Below are 24,285 nucleotides of genomic sequence, written 5' to 3'. Positions count from 1 at the left end.
CCCCCACCCCCGTGCGTCGGTAAGGTGGGCGGGGTTGGGGGGCGCTGGGGTGTAAAATATATTCAGGAGGTGTGATGAATACAAAGGATTATGGGTATTTGTTGTGTTGCGTTTATGTTGTGTCACTGTGAGGATGTTCTCCCGAAATGTGTTTGTCAATCTTGTTGGGTGTGGCTTCACAGCGTGGCGCATATTAGTAAGTGTTAAAGTTGTTTATATCACAACCATCAGTGTACTCTGTGTCACCCAGTATGCCTTTCAATCTTGAACATGTTATTGCGCAAGCTGCACATAACATGTTGCTGGACCAACAATCGTTTTTTACATGTTGTTGAAGGTGACTAACATCATGCCCATATTTTTGTAATCAGGATGAACGCAATTGGATAGTCGCGGGAAAATTAGCGACTCCAATTGTCATCATTACTCTGTGAAACAGGTTTAAATAACTCTGTGAGTGGTAAAGGCGGCCAACCTCTGATGTATTTCAGCGGGCGGTTGGCGGGCGGGTACAGTCCTGATAAAATGTTGGTTCGGGTGAACGTCGGGTGGATGACGACTTTGGTGATGCGGATGCGGATAATAGAATTGCCTATCCGCGCATCTCTAGTACCTATGATGAAAATTACAGACCTCTGTCATCATTTTAAGTGGGAGAACTTGCACAATCGGTGGCTGACTACATACTTTTTTGCCCCACTGTATATTTCTTCAGAATTCAACCAAAATAGTCGTCCTCGTCACACATAACTTGATATTAAATGTGTCCTTCAGGGTGATCCGTACCACCACGTATCTTCTCTACTGCCTCCATTGTAACGCCTGCCTCTACTACTGGGGCTCTGCCTACAATGGACTGGGCTCCACTAAGTGGGTGTACGACGGCAAGGGCAACAGGTTGGTACTACAATCACGTTTAGTTTTCAGCTTTGTGCGTGTCATCGTAATGCGGTTTTCAACAGAACTCAATGATGGCCGTGTGATAATCTCTCCGGTTGCCAGTTGTGCTGATGTGAAAGTACACACTGCCTTCTGTGTTGTGTCCTTCCCTCACCACAGCTACATCCGTTGTTACTACTTTGCGGTGAAGACGCTCATCACCATCGGGGGGTTGCCAGATCCCACCACACTGTTTGAGATCGTCTTCCAACTCATCAACTACTTTGTGGGAGTCTTCGCCTTTTCCATCATGATTGGCCAAGTATGTTTCGAAATAAACCAGTGCTGGTAATGAATTAATAGCACAGAGATATAATAATCGATGCATTTTTTCTCAGATGCGGGATGTTGTTGGCGCAGCCACAGCGAGTCAGACTTACTACCGCACCTGTATGGACAACACCATTAAATACATGTCTTCGTATCGCATCCCCAAAGACGTCCAAAACCGCGTCAAAACATGGTACAACTACACCTGGCAATCACAAGGCATGCTGGGTAAGTTGGTGAACGGATTTGACCTTCAAGTTGAACAGTCAAGTGCTGCAGGTTACAAGCGTTAATGTTTTGTAACCTTTCTGGACTTCTAGTGACCTGTGGCTCTGTTTGAGTTGTGGCATTATTTGGACAATATTCACATGATTCAACAACAGATTGTTTTTCAGCTTTGGCATTTTAGACATAGATGTACTGTATACAGCAGGCCTGGGCAATTATTTTGACTCGAGGGCCAAATTTAGAGAAAGAAAATGTGTTTGGGGTCCGGTATATCTATTTTTAGGAAAACTATTACAAAATCTCACAATAAAGTCGGATTGAATGCTAAAAAATTTATGACCGACCACCTTAAAAACAGAGTGGAATTTATTTTTTCTAACAACGATAAAACCCTGAATATTGAGAACATATGAACGTCACACCCCCTCTCAATCGACATATTTTACAATCAAGCCAAATGCAACAAACACAGCGAAATACGAACGTGAAGGGTAAAAAAACAAAAAACATCTACAATCTGATATACCGTATTTCCTTGAATTGCCGCCGGGGCGCTAATTATTTTAAAATCTCTTCTCACTACGGCGCTTACCAAAGGCATGCTGTAAATTTAGGCCTGCGCTTATAAATTTGAGTGTGATGTAAGGATACCATCATGAAAAGCCCATTTAATAAAAAAAACATTATTATGGTCTTACCTTTACTTATAAATGAAGTCCATGCGCAGCTCCTTCTGATCAAAAGCATCGATAACTTGTTTATAGAAGTCTTCCTTATCTTTCTTCAGTTTAAAAAGTCTCTCTGTCTCGATGGAGATCTTCCTTTATTACCTCCTGCTTCGATTGAAAGTCCAGTTTAGAAAACTGTTTTATTTTATATATGTAATCCTCCATGTTAAAAGTGCAAGCGAGAGGAACAAATAAACGATCGCCGCTCACTCTTGCTGCTTGTTGTCACTTCTTCTGCAGCCGAGTTGTCGCAAGAAGGATCACTAGCGCCCTCTATCACCAGGAAGCGGGAGTCATTTAATGGCTCATATTTGACACACACAGCTACGGTATATAAATAAAACATAGCTGCTTACTGTTCTTTTTAGCATATTCAATAGCTTGGACCTTAAATCCTACTGAATAACTCTTAATCTGCCCCTTTATACGTGACGTCACGCATTATAGAAGACATTTTGGTCCAGCACCATTCACAGCTATAAGTAGTCTGATACCATCGCATAATTCCACAGTATTCTGGACATCTGTGTTGCTGAATCTTTTGCAATTTGTTCAATGATTAATGGAGACGTCAAAGAAGAAAGATGTAGGTGGGAAGCAGTGTATTGCGGCCGCCTTTAGCAACACAAACACAGCCAGTGTTTCCTTGTTTACATTTCCGAAAGATGACGGTGAAGCTTTACTATGGAACAGAGCTGTCAAGCGAACATGGTTCCCTACTATATGTCAACCGGCAGGTTTCGTTGAGAAAATGGTGGTAATAAGTCGGCTCTTACCATAGACATGAGCGGCGAGCTTGCGTCGTTCCTCCTGCATCCGTCAAAGAGGCCGCTGCAACTTTCTTGCCTCCTCCTACCGGCCGCCCGATGCTTACACCGTTGTTGGAGGGAAAAAACAAAGAATCTCAGCCCGGCCCGACAGGCTGCCTTCGCCTCGTCGAGAAACGTGGCTTCCACTGACACTGGCGGCCACCACACCCGTGGCCACACCCCTCCGACTTTCAGGCTGTACAGGTACGACCATATAATCTCAGTAAAACACTAGTAACACAATAAGCAGATAAGGTAATTTCCATAATTATCCTAGTAAATGTGTCTAATAACATCTGAATCGCTGTGCCTTTAGTTTTTTTTTGTTGTTTTTTTTCCTCTCGTCCTTCACTCTCACTTTCCTCATCCACGAATCTTTCATCCTCGCTCAAATTAATGGGAAAATCGTCGCTTTCTCCTACCGAATCGCTCTCGCTGCTGGTGGCCATGATTTTTAACAATGTTCAGATGTGAGGAGCTCCACAACCCGTGACGTCACGCGCACACCGTCTGCTACTTCCGGTACTAGCAAGGCTTTTTTATTAGCGACCAAAAGTTGCGAACTTTATCCTCGATGTTCTCTACTAAATCCTTTCAGCAAAAATATGGCAATATCGCGAAATGATCAAGTATGACACATAGAATGGACCTGCTATCCCCGTTTGAATAAGAACATCTCATTTCGGTAGGCCTTTAAAGATTTAAAACAAATAATTGGGAATGTTCGACGGGCCAGATTGAAAAGCTTAAAGGGCCGCATGTGGCCCCCGGGCCTTAATTTGCCCAGGTCTGGTATACAGGGTAGAACAGGTCTGGTATGCAGGGTAGAACTTACTGAAAGTTGTCCACCATCCAGATGAACAGGAGCTGCTGACTCAGTTACCAGATAAAATGCGTCTGGACATCGCCATCGATGTCAATTATTCCATTGTCAGCAAAGTCCCTCTCTTTCAGGTAAAAGGAAACATATTCCCTTCATTTACAGTGGAACCTGTTCATGTTGACCGCCTGTTGACTGGCTGACTCACATTAACATAGGCGGTTGTCGCCATAACCAAATTGCTGTAACTTTTTCTTGTGAGTTTGCTCAATTAGAATGGGTGATAATTGGAGTTGTGCCGATAAAATGTTTTCTCCCCATACAATACCGATATAGGGCTCGAAAGGGGACGTGATTCCGCAATGCATTGTGAAGTCAGTTATATTTATACAGGGCTTTTTCTCTAGTCGGGGTGTCAAATATGTTGATTTTCTAATTAATCGTAATACTTAATTGTAACTATTCTTAATCGATTAAAAATCTATTTTTATTTGTCATCTATTTTGTCCATCCACTCAAGCAAATCATATTGTTGATGTAGATGCCAATATCTGCTGTAAATATTTACTTTAGAAAAGAGAAGCGTGGTATACTTCTCTTGTTGCATTATTTGTATTTGACTTTATTAAATGTTTGGGTAAAATTTTAGTAAACAAAAACACCAAAAAGGACAAGCGGTAGAAAATGGATGGATGGAAAACCAGTTTTCTTTTAGGTCATAGACAGACAGCAGACAGACAGCAGCTTTATTTTGTCCATTCTTAACATGTACAAGACACATAAGAACTGAAATTACATTTTCAACACAGTCCCGCTAAGAGCAGACATACAGTACAGGGGGGACAAGACAGGACCACCAACGGATCAGCCACTTACGGCGCTCCTTAAAAAGGTGAGAAAAAGGTGACATTGGGAGAGGGGCAGGCGTGAAAAAAAATATCAGTCTAAGGCTAGACCCTCAGGAGGGGTCCAGACTGAGTCCAAGGAAAAAAACTCACATAGCATGGCACACATAAACATGGTACATGTAATCACACCAACTTGCAACAGAGTTGAGGCTCTGGAGGCTGACTGCCGCTATAGAGCGCTACTCAGCCTTCCACAACCTCAGAGGAATTAAGCGGTGGTGAAGGCGTTGATTTGGGGAGGGTCGTGTGCGTGCATGTATGCCCAATTAACTTGGGTGAGATGTTGAATGTTTTTGTGGACTGGGGCCGATCAGAGCTGTTTATCTATTTTATGGAGGAATGTAGTTAATCATAGAACTGGCACTCAATGTTATTAAAAAAGTATGGATTTTGAATCGAGAATTTATTCTGAACCGAATTGTTACCCCCCAAAATCCAGTCGAATCGAATTGTGCAGTGCCCAAAGATTCACAGCCCTAATATTTTTTAAATGCTTTGATCACTAAGCCACTGTTCTGAAATTAACACTCATTCATTTTTGTGCTTACCCATGACTAAAAGTAATCAGACAACATGTTTTTTTACCAAAATACCGTTTGTAGCCGGCAGCTTGCTTGGCTAGCGCTAACAGACAACTAAATGCTAGGTGTGAAACAAAATAAAACATGCTTTGATTCAAACCTACCAGTCTGAAAGTGCAGGGAACTCACATGTACCAGGTGATGGTGTTAAAAGTGATGTTTGATTTTCTTACAGCTGCTATCCAAGCTATTCACCGTTTCTTTATGAGCTCACTTTAGCACAGAGTATTGCATTCAGCCATGTAAATAAGCTACTCAGAGGCCCGCCAAAACCGACAATGCATTGCCTTCCCTACGTCACTCTTTCAAGACTTATTGTAGCCTACGCTGCAAAAAGTCAGTGTTCAAAAACAAGAATAAAAAATACAAAAATGAGCGGTATTTTACTTGAACTAAGCAAAATTATCTGCCAGTAGAACAAGAATATTTGGCTTGTCGAGGCTTTCCAAAACAAGTAAAATTAGCTAACCTCAATGAACCCAAAAATACCTTAAAATAAGTATATTCTCACTAATAACAACTGTACTACTTTACGAGTACGTATTTTCTATTGTTTCATTGAAAATAAAACAGCAAAGTCCATTTGGCTGTCATCTGTTTTAATATGAGACACAATTTTCATGCTTGAAGTAAGAAATTATTAACAAAAAAAAAGTAGGTTTATACTTGTGAGTGTTGATGACATAGCTTTGCAACAGTTGATATTTTAGTTTCAAGCCTGTTTTACTCAATATAAGTCATCAAATCTCAGCAACAAGCTGTAATATCTTACTGAGATCATTTAGGACAGGGGTGCCCATTACGTCGATCGCGATCGACTGGTCGATCTCGGAGGGTGTGTCGGTCGATCTCAAGCCAGGCTTTAAAAAATAGACATAAAAATGAGCAATCATCAATCATACCAAGACTTCACTTTCGTCAGTTGTTTGACATTCTCGGCTGCTGCGAGCTCATATTTAAGAAAAAAATCACTAACAGGGCGGACGCAGAGAAACACATTTTATTTCTAGAGACTCCGTACCTACTGTCAAAACTCTAAAGACCGACAGCACAGTTCCTGTCTTCACCATAAAAGACCTGTTTCATCCTGCCTGTGCTAACAAAATAAGAGTCTCAGAAAGCTAGCGTGCACAAGCTACCAAGCTACGGAGTTTGATGCCAATGTATTTCTCCCCCGCCCTCAGCGACCGCTTTCTCACTTGCTTGCCCACCCGCACACTCACTGACGTCACTCACCTGCTGCCAGACATTAAAGGGCCACACACATATGCTACTCTCATAACAAAGTGTTTAAAAACGAGTATGCAAGTTGGACAAATGAGATGCCAAATCCAACCACTTTCATGTGGTATTGGACAGAAAGGAGGACTTTTTTTTTCCTCCATTTGAAAATGCGGACATTATCAGCACCACTGTCTAATTCCAATGAATGCAAGTCATCAGAATCAAATACACCAACTTATATTCTTGTCTTCATGAAAGAAAGGAATCTATGTGTGTTAAACATGCTTGTATTATCATTAAACACCATTAACTTGTTAACAAAAATGTCTCTTTCATGAATAAATAAATATAAATTACAAATAGGAATGAGGTAAATCTCCTCGACTTGGTCAATTGAAAAGTAGCTCGCCTGCAGAAAAAGTGTGAGCGCCCCTGATTTAGGACCAAAACCCTTAAAACAAGTAAAACACTCTAACATAAAATCTTATGTATGGTCGCACAAGTCCCGGGATGGCCAAAATGTCCATAACACACCCAGCCGAGTCCCACGGGGAGAGGGGTTGAAAGTTGAAGAAGTCAGCAAAAGTCCCAAAAATGTTCAAAATACCTACCCAGGTTCGAGTCCCACGAGTTCCGCCGCCGGCCGGGATGCCCAGAATGTCTAAAACTCACACAATAAAGTTCCACAGGAAGTGAAGTGAATGTGAAGTGAATTATATTTATATAGCGCTTTTCTCTAGTGACTCAAAGCGCTTTACATAGTGCAGGGAGTAAAGTGAGAAAAGTCGGTAAAATGTTAAAAAATCCCACCCGGGTCCGAGTTCGAGCTCGAAAAAGAAAAGGTGATGTAACACAGTGGTGAACATGCCCTTTCCCAACTACTTTGGCACGTGTTGCAGCCATGAAATTCCAAGTTAATTAATATTTGCAAAAAAAATAAAGTTTATGAGTTTGAACATCAAATATCATCTCTTTGTAGTGCATTTAACTGAATATGGGTTGAAAAGGATTTGTAAATCATTGTATTCCGTTTATATTTATATCTAACACAATTTCCCAACTCATATGGAAACGGGGTTTGTAGCTGCATTTCGTTAGTTGCTGTGGTAGAATCCAGATTAATGCTGTCATACTTTTATTTTGCAGCTTACTTACCACGTAACAGGAAGTACCTCTGCACACATATATATGTAACAAGTCTCCCGTCCAAAGGCAAAACCTAGTAACTCACTTCTAACTGATTTTGAGAAAACAAAGGAAAACCAATCTATCTTGATGCTGTCTTACAAAGATCTACAAAGTCATCAAACGTATAGATGTTTTCTTGAGCTTTCATTTTCTTGCCGATTGAGCCATGGATTGAATCTGCTCTCATGAGCGTGTGCCTTTTCTCCAGATATTTTATCACAATCTCGGGCGGGCCCCATTCTGAGTTTGCACATTGGTTAAGAGCCGTGTACAGCGTCCAGTTTTTATTTTGACCTCCACAGTTATCTGCCCAAAAGAGTATGCAAGGGGAAGAATCCAGAACAATACATTTAATGAAGGTCAGGGTTCGGGAACCTTTTTGGCTGAGAGAGCCAAGAAGCCAAATATTTTAAAATGTATTTCCCTAAGAGCCATACAATATATTTTTTTAACACTGAACACAACTAAACGCGTGCATTTTTAAGTAAGACCAGCATTTCCAGAGCATAATAAGTCTCTTATTCTTTATAATAACATTGTTATTTTGAAGCTAACTGTGGAGGGGGCGTGGCCCGCGGGCCTGCAGCAAAGCAGGATGTTGCCAGGACCGACCTCGAAATCAGCGACAGGTGCGTAGATGGCCCACCTGGGCCTTGTTATCTAATCACCTGTCGCTCTGTTATAAGCAACAGCCAGGAGGAGAGACAGGGTTGGGGCTGGAGCCAGAGCGCGAGTGAGGACGAAAGAGAAAAAGACAATTCTTGGAAAGCAACTGAGAGAAAAATAAAATAAAACAATATTGTAACCCTAAAACAGGCTCTTGGTGGTCTGAAGAACCCCCAGGAGGGCAAGCCCCACACTAACCAAATTACTTCTTACCATTATTGCAACTTCTTGAACATAAAAAAGCATGAGAATGTTTTATATTTTGAACGTTATTTTTAACACTGTGATTACAAGTGGAATTATTCATTTTTTATCGTGTTAAGCAATGTTAGCTCAGATTTATCCGAGAGCCAGATGCAGTCATCAAAAGAGCCACATCTGGCTCTAGAGCCATAGGTTCCCTACCCCTGATGAAGGTGCTTGCAACGTCCTAGGCCAATCTTCCAAATATTCCCTTGTGCCATAATATCACAGAATCAGGTTGACGGTCGGCCCCCATTCGTGCAAATGTCTCATTAAAGACAATAAGGCGACTGACAAAGAAGCTCCGATTGGTCCCTTGAGATACTAGGTTTTTCTGTTGTATCTACGCGGTTATGTGGTAGTTGCTAGGTGCTGCCATGCGCGTAACAGCTTACTTACGGAACAAATTACAATATCGCATACACTAATGCAAAGCATATCACCTAGGAACTCCAAAATTATTATCAGCTCAGTTTTGACCAAAATTGAGTTACTGGGTTTTGCCTTTGGACGGGAGAAGTCATGTCGCTGTTTTTTTAGCGTTATTGAGGAACTTGACAATACTGCAACACATGATGACATCAACGGTCAGATTTGTATAAAATGACCCTTCAAATTTCCTGTGATGGTCAGCATATAGATTGCAGACTCAAACAGGTTCCACTGTAATAGTGAATAATAAAAAATGATTATCCATCTCACCCGAATGTGAACCATACCACATAGCAGATATTGACCAAATCCATTGTTTATTTTTGTTTTTAACAGGGTTGTGACCAACAGATGATTTTTGACATGTTAAAAAGCCTGCGCTCAGTTGTCTATCTTCCAGGGGATTATGTCTGCAAAAAGGTGAATAGTGGGCGTCTTTTTGTGTGTCTTTTGTGTGTCCTGCTGGGGTTGTGTGGGACTTTCACTGTCTAAAAACAAAAAAGTCCTATAAGTGTCATGTAGAACGGCAAATAATGAATGACAGGGCGCTTCATAAGAACGTATTCATAGCCCCTTCCTGCTCCATCATAGGTAAGAAAATAAAAGACAATTTCTCCCGTGGAACACATTTGTTAGTGTTGGGTTGGTAAATTGACTTTCAGGGTTTGAATATCGGTCAAGGTTGTGCCAGGAATGTGTGCTACTTTAAGTTTCAATTATGTTAAATGTGGTATTTTGCACTGACATAACAATATAAAAACAATGTATTTCCAATGAATTAGTTTTTGTACTGAGGTGAACTACTTACCTATTAAGAGGATTATTTTACTACGGAAATATACCCTTCGATAACATTAAAGGTGTACATGTCCATCAAAAGCTCTCTAGAGAGTGGTGGCTCTTTCCCCATGACAACTGGAATCCAGGTTTCGATTTTAGAAGTGATAATAAAAACATTAGCAAAATCTGGCAGGAAGCCCTCACAGGTAGGAGTAGAGGATAGGAGTTGTAGGTCACCCGACTCAAACTGATCAGAGGAATAATGTCAGGGAAAGACGGAATGGCCAGACTGACCGGCTCCAAAGCTAGAATTCCAAAGAGTAAGGGTGTTCATGTAAAATATATTTAGCTGTTTGTTTTCATGCTTTTTTTTTATTTCTCTTTGCTATTTGGGCTTATTGGACCCTAATTAGAATAAAAAATATGATCATCTTTTGATATGACGTACTTAGTCCATAAATACAGAAACATGTACTTCATGTTTAGTGACATGCTAATTTCTTATTTTTACCCTTTTTTTTCCAAATTCCATTGTATGTTATACTCTTCTGACACCACCAGATGGCAGTATAAGTGTCCACATAAGTGGCCATAAGACCAAATTCAGTAGTGTACACAATTTTGGATATAAGAGCTAAAAGGTGTCGTCCACGCATGTGGCCACTAAGTTGGAGGTTTTAATGAAAATTATTCAAGAAGATAGGGGAAGAGAGATCCAGCCCATACTCTTTCTTCTCCTGGAGTTGCAGCTCCAGTCTGAGGCTCGCCTAAACAAATAAAGCTTTTTTTCGACGATTTCACGTTGGCGTCTTTTTGGCTCATCACCCATCGCACGACCAAAGTACAAAACGTGCATAAAATTAAATTCAAGTTTGATTAAAAACTAAATATAAAATCCTTTTGGCATAAATAAAAAAAAAGTGTGAATTTTTTTTCTAATGGGGTCAAGATGCCTCACAAAAAAAATTGCTTAGAACAGGGGTGTCCAAACTTTTCCCACTGAGGGCCGCACATGGAAAAATTAAAAGAAGCGCGGGCCATTTTGATATTTTTCATTTTCAAACCATAACACAATATATGGAGTTTGTTTTTGTTTTTTTACATTTAGGGATCCCGGGGACCATAAAGGGTCTCAGTCATCACTGCTAATAAAACTTCAGGTTGATATGAAGTGAAAAAAAAGAAAAAGGTTTTATGCCTTTTTTTGTCAAAGACAACTTGGTTTTTCATAATAAAACTGAAATATGCAGTTTTTAGTAATTACAGGCATAAAAGATCAATAATGCAGAGCACCATTGATTTTAATTCATTATTAAGTTTGAGAAATCACAGTGCTAAGATAAATAAAATCCCATTAAATATAATTGGGATCCAAAAGGTGCCGCACTCATAAAGTGATACATTTCTATTAGTTTTTTTTTTTAAACTTTCAACACTTGTTACGAGATCAACTTCAGATATGTCTGTCAATTTTACGTTTGAACTATTTTGTTTGTTTTAAAGAAAACTTTGATGTTTTTATATGGGCAACCACACAATATATGCAATATTTTTTCCACATAAAACCTTTTAAGTGACATTTTTGAAGAATTTGGAGCCCTGAAAATCATTCATTATAGCATTGATTTTTTTTGTCTTTTTTTTTTTGAGCAATGGCAAAAACAGAAAAATGAAGACCAAAAAAAAACTGCCTGTAAGGCAGCTTTGGGTCATCATTGCAACTTTTTCTAGTTAGATTTCAGCTCATTCCACTTTTTTAAAATGTTTTCAAAAATTTTTGCAATATCATTTCCAAAATGTGTGGCGGGCCAGTAAGCAATTTTGGACACCCCTAGCTTAGGACCTCAATTTAGCATGGCACGGCCTTGTGATTGACAGGTGACCAGTCCAAGGTGTATCTTTGAATATGTCACTATTTCCCCCCTCAGGGGGAAGTTGGTCGGGAGATGTACATCATCAAAGCTGGGGAAGTCCAAGTGGTTGGCGGTCCAGATGGGAAAACCGTGTTTGTCACTCTCAGAGCTGGCTCAGTCTTTGGAGAGATCAGGTAAGGAAGTTTTAAATGTGCTTCATGATTGCTCAGTTTATTTGATTTTTTTTAATAATCTAAAATATCCTTGTCTTCTGTCTGATTGGCAGTTTACTTTCCGTAGGTGGGGGCAACAGGCGCACTGCAAATGTCATTGCTCATGGCTTCGCCAACCTGTTCATCCTGGACAAGAAAGACCTGAATGAAATTCTAGTCCATTACCCGGAATCCAAGAAACTGCTGCGCAAAAAAGCTCGGTTAGCAATGAAATATTACTTTAATTTCTACGAGTTTGGAGTGTGTCTAGGTTCAATCATAATGAGATGTGTCATATCACTCACTTATTCATCTCAAAGGTGACAAGAAGCCCGTAATTAGTTATTAAGATGTGCGCCCTAGCACATATACCGTATTTCTTTCAATTGTCGCCGGGGCGCTAATTAATTTCAAACCTCTTCTCACTCCTGCGCTTACCAAAGGCATGCGGTAAAAGTAAGCATGTGCTAATTACTTTAAAACCTCTTCTCACTCCGGCACTTACCAAAGGCATGCAGTAAAAATTTGAGTGTGATGAAAGGATAACATCATGAAAAGCACATTTAATAAAAAAAAAACTTTATTATGGTCTCACCTTTACTTATAAATGAAGTCCATGCCAGCTACTTCTGATCATAACTTGTTTATAGAAGTCTTCCTTATCTTTCTTCATTTTCAAAAGTCTCTCTGTGTCGATGGAAATCTTCCTTTATTACCTCCTGCTTCGTTTGAAAATTCAGTTTAGAAAACTGCTATCAGACCGCTGCTATCAGTTAGCTCGGCTCCTCAAGTGCGGGCGACGACAGAATTACCCTCGGACAGCTCCCCCTCCCGTTCTGCTCCGTGGGGGATCTCTTTATCCCACCGCTGCCACTATGAAGTGTTATTGTATGAATAATACACTGGGTATTTAGGACTGGAACAAGCTTTATTTCAGCCCGACTGTTTACATAGCCAGCATAGGAGTGTTACATCCTAAAAGGTCTGTTGTGCACCCCAGCGTCATATCCGTCCCAGCAAATATCACGTCACTCATTGTCACGTCTTCTGCAGCCGAGTAGTCGCAAGAAGGATCACTAGTGCCCTCTACCACCAGGAGGTGGGAGTCATTTAATGACTCATATTTGACACACGCAGCTATGGTATATTAATAAAACATAGCTGCTTACTGTTCTTTTTAGCATATTCAAAAGCTTGGACCTTAAATCCTACTGAATAGCTCTTAATCTTCTTCCCTTTATGCAATTTCAAATTACTGGTATTGAAATCAGCCTCTTCCATTTTCAAAATGATGACAGGGGAAGTGTAGCTCGTGATGTCACGAGTTCGACCAGGCGGTAATACTAAGCATGCGCTAATTATTTTGCGAAGCGAGTTTGACCCGGCAGTAATTCAAGGCAGGCGCATACTATATGCCCTGCGGCAATTCAAGGAAATACGGTATTCATCAAAAATGCTCAAAAAAGAGCTGCTTTTATCTGAATTCTCTTTCCATCATTTCCTTTCAGAAAGATGCTCACAAAGGGGAAGAAATCTGAAGCCAAAGAAGAAGCCAAGGAGCCCCCTCATATCCAGACAGCCCCGGTCAAGCCCGAGACTCCCAAATTGCTAAGAGCCGCCCTGGAGATGACTGAAAAGTTGGCTGGACTTAAAGGAGCCATGGTCCAAGTAAAAGAGAAGACCAACAAGTCCAGTGTCTCACTGCAGGTTACCTTTGAACACACACTATATTCTCATGTATAGTTACTCAACTGCAGAGAGTATGAGGTGTCTGTAAGGTATGAAACCTTTAATATACAACAATATTGGCATATATGTGAAGACTGTGTGGCATAGCGGGTAAGTTCTTTCAGGGATGCGTCGAGCAAAAACACAGCTTGAGGTAAGAAATAAAGATTTAATAACTCAAAACAGGCTAGAACAAAAACACTGGTGCTAATAGAAAAAGGCAAACAGATGGCGCTAGCATGGAGGCTAGGAATAACAAACGAAACACAAACACTAGGCACGAAGGCACAAAGAGAGAAAACAAAACGGCTAGCATGAAAGCTAGGAATAAAATAGAGCTTAGCGTGAGAGCCAGCGAGTAGTAGAATCAATAGCAGTCGTCACTAGTTGCGTATAAGCAATTTAGGATTCCAGGCAGAACTAACAAAAGGGGCGAGCTTAAATAAGGGAGGTGATTAGTAAAACCGGTGTGCAGGAACCAAGAGTAGCAGGTGGAAAAAATATGAAACCATTGTGACAGACTAAACAGGAAATAAGGAGGTCAAACTACCGAAAGTGATATAAAAATGAAACAAAGCAACAATATGTGAAGATCCGAGCAGCGGACTGCAACAATATATTGTTTACCATATTTTCCGGACTTTTGACCGCATTCACAAAATTTTAGGGAATAAATCGTCAGGGTCAAATACCATGAGACATTATAAAGACACAGAAACAGAGAATAGAAGACAAACCAGTGATTGCTTTTCTCGTACGAGGAGAGTGACCTGGACTAGGTTGTCTGTTACAGGCTCCTAATTCACTCTGAAACCTTTCTCCAACCCTCCTCGCCTTTTAATTCATTCGGGGTGCCCTGCATTACAAACATACACACACAGCTGCTTCCTGAGGGAAGGGGGTCGTAAACAGCGTTGCCTTTGGTTACCGTCCAGTTCGAAGAGAGTTCCATAAAATAGTTCAAAGAGAGTTCGTAAAATACTTCCTCTGGAAGTTGGACAGATCCTGACATCTGTTTGCTTTGAAGTGAAGTTTTACGAGCCTTCTTCTTGGTAGGTTTTAAAGACAGCCTTTTGTCTTCTTGTCAGGAACACAATGTAATACAAAGTTTTTGTGATAATTTAGAAATAATTATTCTAACCTAAATGTTTCCCAAATGTTAGCCGCACGGGACTATAAGCCACAGTTATGTTGTAAAATTAGTTATTCACACAGAACGATCTTGTAAATGTTTATTTATCAGTAAATTGTTTCCAAACAATGTCTGTAGCTCGGCAGTAAAACGGCTGCTCAAACAAAACAAAAGTCATCGTCATGGACCCACTCGCTGCGGAAGGTGGCTCTCTAACCAGCTAAACAGACTCAATAACTCCACGGTAACGTTTTGGTGAATTTACTGAGGAATTTGTGAAACTGAAACAATACAAAAAGAATGTCATTGTAAGTTAATAACACTGTGTTGATAAAACGTGTTAGCATATTAGACAATGCTAACGACGCTAGCCTCATTAAATTATGATAGCACATACAAATATGCATGAAAACAATACTACAAACATTACACGTGGGACAGTTTAGTAAGTGTGAGTTGTTTTAGTTATATTGTAAAACTTACCAACGTTGCTCGGAGTGATGAATAAAAAATACATACGAGTAGAAACTGTATGGATGACGAGAAAACGGAATGGCACTTGGCATTTCTAATCTGTGCCAATACTACAGCGGCGATCAAAACAGAGCGTCATAGGCCACCAAGAAAATAAATACTTTTATCTGCGCTAAAGGAAAAAAGAGCCTCCCATTGTATGGAAGGCACATGGCGTATTATAGTCAACAAAATAGTCCCATTAGAGAGTATGCATGGACACTGGAACTTCACCTGTAAGTGTAAAAATACAAAAAACTTTTGTCCTTCTTGTTTGGTGTGGGTTCACAGTGTGGCGCATATTTGTAACAGTGTTTAAGTTGTTTATACAGCCACCCTCTGTGTGACCTGTATGGCTGTTGATCAAGTATGCTTTGCATTCACTTGTGTGTTTGAAAGGCCGTAGATATTATGTGACTGGGCCGGCACGCAAAGGCAGTGCCTTTCAGGTTTATTGGCGCTCTGTTCTTCTCCCTACGTCGTGTACACACCGGTGTTTTAAAGAGTCATAAATTGTACTTTTTGAAACCGATACCAATAATTTTGATACAGATAATTTCCGATATTACATTTTAAAGCATTTATCAGCCTATAATATCGGACATCTCTAGTCGTTAGCGAAGAAAAATCAATAAATTAGCTGTAAGGTTTTATAAGCCGCAGGGGTCTAAGTTTAGGGAAAAAGTAGTGGCTAATAGTCTGGATTTTACAGTATTTTGTAATGATGATTTTTGTGCATTGGAAATCCTAAAACTACTATAACTACTATATCTCAATAAAATATCCATATTTTTGCTTTATATGTAACAAAACAAATGAGTGTACTATCTAATAAAGTACTGTACCACACAAAAGTGAGTACACCCCTCACCTTGCCACATACATTTTCTTACATCTTTTCATGGGACAACGCTTAAGAATTGACACTTATCAACAATGTAAAGTAGTAAGTGCACAGATTGTATAGCAAAATAAGTCATTAATGCCTAAATTCCTGGCAGACTCGCTCTCGCTCTCACTCCAGCTCCAACACCCTCTCTCCTCCTGGTTGCTGCTTATACAGAGCCACAGGTGATTAGATAACAAGGCCCAGCTGGGGAATCAACGCACCTGTCGCTGACTTCCAGGCCGGTCTTGGCACACCCCACAATGCTGCAGGCCACGCCCCCCTCCACACGTGCCATTTAAGATAATTTTTATGATATTGCCTCATAGTATCTGAGGGTTACTGGTTCAATCTCCACCTTCTACCATCCTAGTCATGTCCGTTGTGTCCTTGAGCAAGACACTTCACCCTTGCTCCTGATGGGTCCTGGTTAGCGCTTTGCATGGCAGCTCCCGCCGTCAGTGTGTGAATGAGTGAATGTAGAAATACTGTCAAAGCGCTTTGGGCTCCTTTAAAAGGGGTAGAAAATTGCTATACAAGTACAACCATTTACCATAGCTTATGAAAACCTTGTCTTGAAAATTACAAAATTAGAACATTTTGGGTTTTCCAAAACCACAATCATCAAAGTTATAACAAATAAAAGCTTGACATATTTCACTTGGTAGGCAGCACGGTGAAAGAAGGGTTAGTGCGTCTGCTTCACAATACGTAGGTCCTGAGTAGTCCTGGGTTCAATCCCGGGCTCGGGATCTTTCTGTGTGGAGTTTGCATGTTCTCCCCGTGACTGCGTGGGTTCCCTCCGGGTACTCCGGCTTCCTCCCACTTCCAAAGACATGCACCTGGGGATAGGTTGATTGGTAACACTAAATGGTCCCGAGTGTGTGAAAGTGAGTGTGAATGTTGTCTTTCTATCTGTGTTGGCCCTGTGATGAGGTGGCGACTTGTCCAGGGTGTACCCCGCCTTCCGCCCAATGCAGCTGAGATAGGCTCCAGCACCCCCCGCCACCCCAAAAGGGACAAGCAGTAGAAAATGGATGGATATTTCACTTAGTGTCATAATCCGTGGCTTGGGTCATGTTTTTGTTATTTTCTGTTAGTTTTGGACTCCCTCAGTTCCTGTTGTTGTGCACCCTTGAGTTTTTTTTAGCTACCCTGGTTACTTATTATTTTCACCTGCCTCTGATTGGTGTTCGGGATGCTCACCTGTTTCCCGAGCACTAATCAGAGGCATTATTTAAGCCCGCCTTTGCCGGTCAGTCGGCCAGGCTTGTTTGTTTGCTTATGCTCCAGTTACGTGAGTATTTATTGACTTCGAGCCTATGCTAAGTGTTAACCTTAGCTTTGAGTGCGATCGTCATGTTTTTCCTGTGGCTTGTTTTCAGTTTTTGGTACATGTTTGAGTTCTATGAATCAATCATGTTCTTACCTGCACATCCTGTCTGGAGTTGTCCATATGCATCCCGGGGGAACATACCTTGCAGGAAGCTGCGACCCCCCTGCACGTATCACTTGGTATGCAATTAGTTTTCTGAGATACATTAGTTTCACATTTGACGTTGAACGTGAGGCAAATTATGTTTATACGGTGCTTTTTCTTTAGAGACTCACAGCGCTTAACATTGTGAGACCCACTATCTCCATTTTTAACAGACATTTAGACCAGTGTGGTAGGAAGGTGGGTGAAGTGTCATGGCCAAGGACACAATGGCATTGAATGGGATGGCGGAAGGTAGATTTGAACCACGAACCCTTAAGTTTTTGGCCGGCTGCTCTACCACATGAGCCATGCTGCCATTATAAAAATTACTGAAATGAATGTACTTTTATTCTTTAGTTTCACCTGTTTTATCTACACCACAAGGAGGCATTTTAGATGTAGATAAAAATCATCATCAGATCTTTAACAATCTGGCAAAACAAGCTTATCCCTTTTTGTTTGGGTTGAAATAATATATGAAAATAAACGTTAAAAATGAGTAGCACTGCCATTTTCCTTTTGTAAAAGTAGCTCTCTGATGACCCCTGGGGTCCTCACTTGAGCCAGAGTCTGTATCTCATTAATAAAGAGTACGCCCAAGGGCTGATTTAAAAAGTCAGCTGCACTTTGGTCACCCCTGCAGTAAAGGGGATTACCGTTTTTGCATTTGAAGGTAAGGGCAATTCCCCCACATGTGGCGGAAAAACCAGAGTGCCAACTGCCTGCTGGTTCACTGCACCATTGTCCCACTTTGCTGTGGTTGGAATGTAGCGTGGGGAACTTTTTCAGTTGTGGTTATGGGTAGAAAAGGTAGACAAGTACAGTAATTCCAACCAGATGTGCCATTTCTTTTCCTGAGTGAGAAAGAAAGCGTGCATTTGAGGTGTGGCGTTTCTTTATGTCATGACCTCTTGTCTTGTCTTGTGTTGGTTATGATACGTCTTAGTTTCTGTTCTGTTCTCAGTGCTCTTATTCGCCTTTTAGGATAAGATAGGACAGGATAAGTCTTTAATGTCATAGCACAAGTACAAACCCCGTTTCCATATTAGTTGGGAAATTGTGTTAGATGTAAATATAAACGGAATACAATGATTGGCAAATCCTTTTCAACCCATATTCAATTGAATGCACTACAAAGACAAGATATTTCATGTTCAAACTCATAAACTTTATTTTTTTTGCAAACAATAATTAACTTAGACTTTCATGGCTGCAACACATGCCAAAGTAGTTGGGAAAGGGCATGTTCACCACTGTGTTACATCACCTTTTCTTTGAACAACACTCAAACGTTTCGGAACTGAGGAAACTAATTGTTGAAGCTTTGAAAGTGGAATTCTTTCTCATTCTTGTTTTATGTAGAGCTTCAGTCGTTCAACAGTCCAGGGTCTCCACTGTCGTATTTTACGCTTCATAATGCACCACACATATTCGATGGGAGACAGGTCTGGACTGCAGGCGGGCCAGGAAAGTACCCGCACTCTTTTTTTTTCATGAAGCCACGCTGTTGTAACACTTGTCTGGCTGAAATAAGCAGGGGCGTCCATGATAACGTTGCTTGGATTGCAACATATGTTGCTCCAAAACCTGTATGGACCATTCAGCATTAATGGTGCCTTCACAGATGTGTAAGTTACCCATGCCTTGGGCACTAATACACCCCCATACCCTCACAGATGCTGGCTTTTCAACTTTGCGCCTACAACAATCCGAATGGTTATTTTCCTCTTCGTTCTGGACGACACCACGTCCTCTGTTTCCAAATATAATTTGAAATGTAGACTCATCAGACCACAGAACACCTTTCCACTTTGCATCAGTCCATCTCAGACGAGCTCGGGCCCAGCAAAGCTGGCGGCGTTTCAGGATATTGTTGATAAATGGGTTTGGCTTTGAATCGCAGAGTTTTAACTTGCACTTACAGATTTAGCGACCAACTGCAGTTACTGACAGTGGTTTTATGAAGTGTTCCTGACCCCATTTGGTGATATCCTTTACACACTGTTGGTTTTTGATGCAGTACCGCCTGAGGGATCAAAAGTCCGTAATATCATCGCTTACGTGCAGTGATTTCTCCAGATTCTCTGAACTTTTTGATGATTTTATGGACCGTAGATGGTAAAATCCCTACATTCCCTGCAATAGCTCGTTGAGAAATGTTGTTCTAAAACTGTTCGACAATTTGCTTACAAAGTGGTGACCCTCGCCCCATCCTTGTTTGTGAATTACTTAGCATTTCATGAAAGCTGCTTTTATACCCAATCATGGCACCCACCTGTTCCCAATTAGCCTGCACACCTGTGGGATGTTCCATATAAGTGTTTGATGAGCATTCCTCAACTTTATCAGTATTTATTGCCACCTTTCCCAACTTCTTTGTAACATGTTGCTGGCATGAAATTCTAAAGTTAATGATTATTTGCAAAAAGAAAAATGTTTATGAGTTTGAACATCAAATATGTTGTCTTTGTAGCATATTCAACTGAATATGGGTTGAAAAGGATTTGCAAATCAGTGTATTCTGTTGAAATTTACATCTAACACAATTTCCCAACTCATATGGAAACGGGGTTTGTACAACGAAACTTTGTTTCCAGCACAAACCCGTTGAAGATTAGACAGACAAACAGCGTGCAGGGTTACAGAACAGAAACGCTGATGGCTCGCCACAAGGCGCCCCGTAAAAGATGGGAAAAAGGTAAACGCTGGGGAAGGATGAGTAAAAAAATACAATCTAGACTGGGCCAAATCTGGAGCAAATCACATAAACATATTTCAACGTACATCTTGAGTTATCTAGCAACAGAGGGGGGGGGTAAGAGCCATGGGGGCAGGCCGCAGCTCTCACGCGCTGCCCATCCTTCCATCACCCCCATGGGATTTGCATCGAGGGCGTTGGATTGGGGGTGTGGTATGTGTTTGTGGCGTATATTTCTTTCTTCTTTTTTTACAGTCCTTGTAGCTAAGGGCGTTGACTGCACACACCCGACTCTTGTTTATTTGATTAGTGTCTCCACCTGCTGCCGACACTAATCCCGTCCCTTATATACCCAGTTTCGCCAGCCAATCGGCGCGGCTCCAATGTTCGCCCTATGTGACATATTACGTTTGTACAGTCCATGTTATGTTCTAGTTCATTCATGCTAGCATCTCGCTACTATTATTACTAGAGTTGTCCGATAATGGGTTTTTTACCGATATTCCGATATTGTCCAACTCCTAATTACCGATTCCAATATAAACCGATACCGATATATACAGTTGTGGATTTAATACATTATTATGCCTAATTGTGTTGTGATGCCCTCCTTGGATGCATTAAACAATGTAACAAGGTTTTCCCCCCAAAAAATCAAGAAAAAAAATGCCAACATGGCACTGCAATATTTATTATTGAATTCATCAAGTGCATTATTTTTTTTTAACATACCCTTGGAATTTGGGACATGCTCTCCCTGAGAGAGCATGAGGAGGTTGAGGGGTTGGGGTTGTGGTGGGGGGTAGGGAGTAGCGGGGAGTGTATATTGTCGCGTCCCGGAAGAATTAGTGCTGCATGGGTTTCTGGGTATTTGTTCTGTTGTGTTTATGTTGTGTTACGGTGCGGATGTTCTCCCGAAAAGTGTTTATCATTCTTGTTTGGTGTGGGTTCACGTGTGGCGCATATTTGTAACAGTGTTAAAGTTGTTTATACGACCACCCTCAGTGTGACCTGTATAGCAGTTGAGCAAGTATGCGATGCATTCACTTGTGTGTGTGTGTGTGTGTGTGAAAAGCCGTAGATATTTTGTGATTGGGTCGGCTGGCAAAGGCAGTGCCTTTTAAGCCACGCCTCCAATATCGTTGTCGAGGTGGAAATCACGAGAAACTCGGAAGAATGGTTGCCTCGGGAGGGGCACTGAAATTCGGGAGACTCCCGGGAAAATCTGGAAAGTTGGCAAGTATGAGTGGGAGGCGCACCTTCTCTGTACTTCTCCCAATGTCAGTGTACCACTCCTTACAGCAGCGTTTTAAAAAGGCATAAATTATCGATACCGATAATTTCCCATATTATATTTCAAAGCATTTATCGGCCGATAATATCGGCACTCCGATATTATCGGACATCTGTAATTATTACTATTATTATAATTATTACCCGCACGCTGCTTCTGCCGTTTCCTGTCCTTCCGCATCTTGAGAAGCGCGACCAAATTATTTATCTGTTTACGTGTAACACAGCGTTTATTTATCACAACATTTAATACTGACTTCTATATCGTTCCCTTCCCCAGGCATCCATCTCCTCCCCCTTGCCGTCTCCCACTTCCACATCCGGCCCGGACAGAGACGTCTCCACGCCTTCACCCACTTTGGACAGTTCCACAACGTTCCTCTCCACCTTCGCCTGCTACAACGACAACTCCGAGATGTCGCTCCCCGAATCGCAATGTTGCAGCGATACGGAGGACGCGCTGCCAGCAGATGACAGGCAGGAGGGGCCGGGCGAGGAGGAAGAGGCCTACGAGGGAGGAAAGAAGGTACGGCGATAACAAGTGAACAAAAATGTCTAAAAATAAAAGTCTTGCTTAAAATAAGCTCATACGAGACTTCGGATTATTAATACCAACTTCACAATAATATCAGCTCACTGCAGGCAAGTTGGTTAAATGAATCCGATATAAACAAAAACTCACATCTTTTAATACGATTAATCTTGTTTTTGCTGTTGTTGAACCATAAATGTTTACATTTTTGTACATTAAAAGGTTGCCTTATTTTATGTTAATGTCAGTAGCTCACAAGGGTAACGTGTTGATGTTTTTGAACCTACGTATAAAAAAAAGAGTCGGTAAGTTGTATTTAAAATGTAAATGATTGTAAAAAAATATATTATGAGGTCATGGTTGACAATTACACAGTGCTTGATTTGTACAATAATGAACATGTGTTATTGTTAAAATTAATTGTACCAATCAGAGATGTACAAGGGGCTATTTTTAAAATATATTTATTACCTTTTTTATTTTTTTTGTACCATTTTCACAAAATTAAAAAGGTGAAAATGGCTCTCAGGGTAAAAAGTTTGGACACCCCTGGTATAGATGATTGTATTGCTTAAACAAAAATCAGTTTAAACTCTTTTCGAGTAAGTCCAAATGATATTGTCTATCCTTTTTGGTTGTGTAGGCTGGGAAGTCATTCCAATGTTTTATGGATTTCATAATAGTGCGCTCATACTCAATATGTCACTAAAGTAGCACTGAAATAAAAAAAAATAAAACATCTGATTAAGTTGTCCTGCTGCTTTCTCAAACATCTTTCATGCTGTGATTATTCAATGAGTTCAAGTCCTCTGTTTTATTTTAACTAAAATATTTAGTAAGTTCTGTGATGAGGTGGCGACTTGTCCAGGTTGTACCCCGCCTACCGCCCGAATGCAGCTGAGATAGGCTAAAGCGACCCCCCGGAACCCCAAAAGGGAGGAGCGGTAGGAAATGGATGGATGGATGTATGGATTTAATAAGTGTCATGTCTTTGTGATCATGTTTAGTTTGGCTATGTTCTGTTTGGTTTTTGCACTCTGTCAGTTCCTGTTGTTTCACTCCCTGCTTTGTTTCCATGACAACTGACAGAGATAGATATCTACATATATCCATATTCAAGAGTTATTTATTTTCAAATCTTAGTCATATTTAAAAACAGCTAAGTGGTGTGCATGTGTAGACCTTGAGCTTGGAATGTGACTAGTAGCCATAACACCCTTCTTATCTTAGGAGGAGAATACATATGTGGATTTGCTTTGGAGGGGAAGGGGAGAGGGGCCAGTGGCGTAGGGAAAAAGGCAAGACTTCCGTAGTATTTTCGGATCAACTTGGGCGATGCGATTTGAATGTTTTGGTCATAGAGTGGTCTCCCAAAGCTTTGGAATAAAATGTCAAAATAAGTACTCTGGGATTCATTTAAAACCAGCTTAAGTGTCATAAAAAAAACTTGGGGGTGACCAGCATCTTAAAATTCACTCTGAGGAAAATCTGGTCCAAACGCAACACACCCCATTAGTTTTCACCTGCCCTCATGTCACGCACCTGACTCATATGGACTCGCGCACCTGTTGTTAATCACGTCACCTTTATTTAAGACTTTGGTTCGCCAGTCAGTCAGCCTGGTGACATCACCCTCTACACACCCTTGTCATACATGCTGACGATCCAATGCACTCTTTTTCATGCTCTTTTCTCGTTCCAAGTAAGTTTTCTTTATTCATGTCATAGTTTGCAAGTTTTGTTTTATGTCCATAGGTTTGCCTTTGTGGTAGTTTTGTTTTCTTAGCCAAGTTTAAACTTCTGCTGAAAGCGCCTTTCGTTTGTTCCTTTTTTTCGAGTTAATATTAAAATCATGTTTTTACCTTCACGCCATGTCCGATCCAGTCGCTTTGCACCACGGGAAAACAAACCTCACCTTAGTCCAAGTCTTGACAATAACTTTCTTACAAGTAGCATTATCACTGGAGGACAAGGAATAGCTAAACTTGCTTCACTGCACACCGTAGGAGGATACAATAGCTCACCGGCATAAATGTAAACAAATACCATGGGTTGATCTACACCTGACAGCCACTGTAATGATACCGAGTACAAGCGCGTATCTAGTCAATACCACTATGATTACATCGTTGTTTTTTATTT

General features: G+C 40.9%; 1 protein-coding gene across 1 annotated transcript in view; it reads left to right on the top strand.

Annotated features, from left to right (window-relative positions):
- LOC133563102 (cyclic nucleotide-gated cation channel beta-3-like) overlaps window positions 1-22,882 on the top strand; it is a 112,327-nt gene extending 89,445 nt beyond the window's left edge. Inside the window, exons 29-37 of the mRNA XM_061917047.1 lie at window positions 775-897; window positions 1,060-1,201; window positions 1,278-1,437; window positions 3,831-3,928; window positions 9,373-9,456; window positions 11,745-11,863; window positions 11,956-12,102; window positions 13,390-13,588; window positions 21,892-22,882. Coding sequence (XP_061773031.1) covers window positions 775-897; window positions 1,060-1,201; window positions 1,278-1,437; window positions 3,831-3,928; window positions 9,373-9,456; window positions 11,745-11,863; window positions 11,956-12,102; window positions 13,390-13,588; window positions 21,892-22,149 — 1,330 coding nt within the window. The 3' untranslated portion in view covers window positions 22,150-22,882. The remainder of the gene's footprint in view (window positions 1-774; window positions 898-1,059; window positions 1,202-1,277; window positions 1,438-3,830; window positions 3,929-9,372; window positions 9,457-11,744; window positions 11,864-11,955; window positions 12,103-13,389; window positions 13,589-21,891) is intronic.
- The last annotated feature ends 1,403 nt before the right edge of the window (window positions 22,883-24,285 follow it).

This window comes from Nerophis ophidion, linkage group LG12 (assembly GCF_033978795.1).
Source record: "Nerophis ophidion isolate RoL-2023_Sa linkage group LG12, RoL_Noph_v1.0, whole genome shotgun sequence".
NCBI classification, from domain to species: Eukaryota; Metazoa; Chordata; class Actinopteri; order Syngnathiformes; family Syngnathidae; genus Nerophis; species Nerophis ophidion.
The sequence above is the reverse complement of the archived record's forward strand: the minus strand, read 5'-3'. Positions and strand labels throughout refer to the sequence as shown.